At 38.3% G+C, this 1,527-nt stretch overlaps 1 protein-coding gene across 1 annotated transcript in view; it reads left to right on the top strand.

The window, feature by feature from the left end:
• Positions 1–1,527, top strand: part of LOC105565031 (phytanoyl-CoA dioxygenase) — a 9,586-nt gene continuing 8,059 nt past the window's right edge. The window contains exon 1 of the mRNA XM_012017851.1: positions 1–176. Within this exon, the coding sequence (XP_011873241.1) occupies positions 156–176 (21 nt within the window). The 5' untranslated portion in view covers positions 1–155. The remainder of the gene's footprint in view (positions 177–1,527) is intronic.

Here is a 1,527-nt window from a genome sequence, read left to right as displayed (position 1 = left end):
CGGCTCGGACTTTGCATTATATCCGCGGGCTCACCTAGTCATTTGGTGCGAGTACTCGGCCGCGGACGTGTTCCGGCCTCACTCTGCTTCTTGTTCAGCGAACAAGTTCAGGATTCGCCGCAACTCGACGTTGCTGCGATAACCCGTGTATCAAGATGAAGGACATTCGTGCACAGGTGAGTCCCACGTGGAACCGAGCACTCGTGAGAATTGGTCTTCCCGTATCGCTTTCCTGTAAAATGAAAAAAAGATACGAATCGCCTCCTGTCGTCGGGACTGACACATTGGCGATGATTTGACGATACAATGAACCGAACCTAAGAGATTCTTTATCGAGATTGATTCCTCATATTTTATTATTGCGATTTCGATAGAGCTGTGTTCAACCGACAATCCGTATTGGTGCGCAGTTCACAAAAATCGAAAACGTACGCGTAGACAACATCTATACTGTTATTGCGACAAATATTATCATATGCCTCGGTGGTCGAATTGGTTGAGACGCCCGCCTAGAGTGAAGGAAGGTGTAGATTCAAACCCTGGTTGAGGTAATATTTTTCGCAATAAATTTTGTGTGTTGAAAAACACATTGCCAGTTATGGTCGATTATAAGCTTAATAATTGTTTTATTATTGTGTTTTAAGATTTACAGGCGATCAGAGTAAATGTACATACAGGTTTTTGTGATGTTAAAGAATTTTTTGTTTAGAAAGATCAATATTAATATTAATATTTTCTTTTAAAAGAGAAAGAGGTGTGGAGGGAGGGAGGGAGGGAGGGAGGGAGGGAGAGAGAGAGAGAGAGAGAGAGAGAGAGAGAGAGAGAGAGAGAGAGAGAGAGAGCTAATAATTACGATAATAAAATATACGCAGTGTAAAGTATAATTCAATCTTTTAATTGCGCTTTATCGCACATCTATTTCTCTTTAATGTAGACATTTTTAAGTACTCTCATTTATGTCATTAAATCTACTTAATTGCATAATTTATAATATATAGAATACTAAATTGAATATATTGAAATTTATATAGAAAAATTCCATATTCAACAAAAATTTTTAATAAAACTATTATAATGCCACATAACAAGATATATGTATTACACATTGCGTTTCTTCACGAAGATTCTAATTTTTCGAGATTTATTCTCTGCAACTGGTATCCTCGCAGACAGTCGCACGATTGAAGTTCTCGGTGGTATAACGAGCCTCTATATAGGATTGCATCAACGAATTGAGAAATGAGGGTACACAATGTAGTCAATGTAGTTTAACTAACGGCGTCACTGGAGTTCATGCCACACGGCTGACATAATCGACCGGACCTCTAGGGTTCGGAGGTCAAGCCGCATCTACGTATTCGAGTAATCTGTCGTTTCGTCAAAATGTAGTAGCATCGACTCGCTAACGACTTCAAATTTAGTTTAACTGTTGATTATGTCGCGCATTTAGTATATTTTCGTGCATTGTCTGTTGTAAAAAATTAATATCGTACGTATTATTTAAATTAATAGCTCAGATTCAGTTTC

The sequence above is a fragment of the Vollenhovia emeryi genome, unplaced genomic scaffold, assembly GCF_000949405.1.
Source record: "Vollenhovia emeryi isolate VEMERY1.0 unplaced genomic scaffold, V.emery_V1.0 DF939156.1, whole genome shotgun sequence".
NCBI classification, from domain to species: Eukaryota; Metazoa; Arthropoda; class Insecta; order Hymenoptera; family Formicidae; genus Vollenhovia; species Vollenhovia emeryi.
The sequence above is the reverse complement of the archived record's forward strand: the minus strand, read 5'-3'. Positions and strand labels throughout refer to the sequence as shown.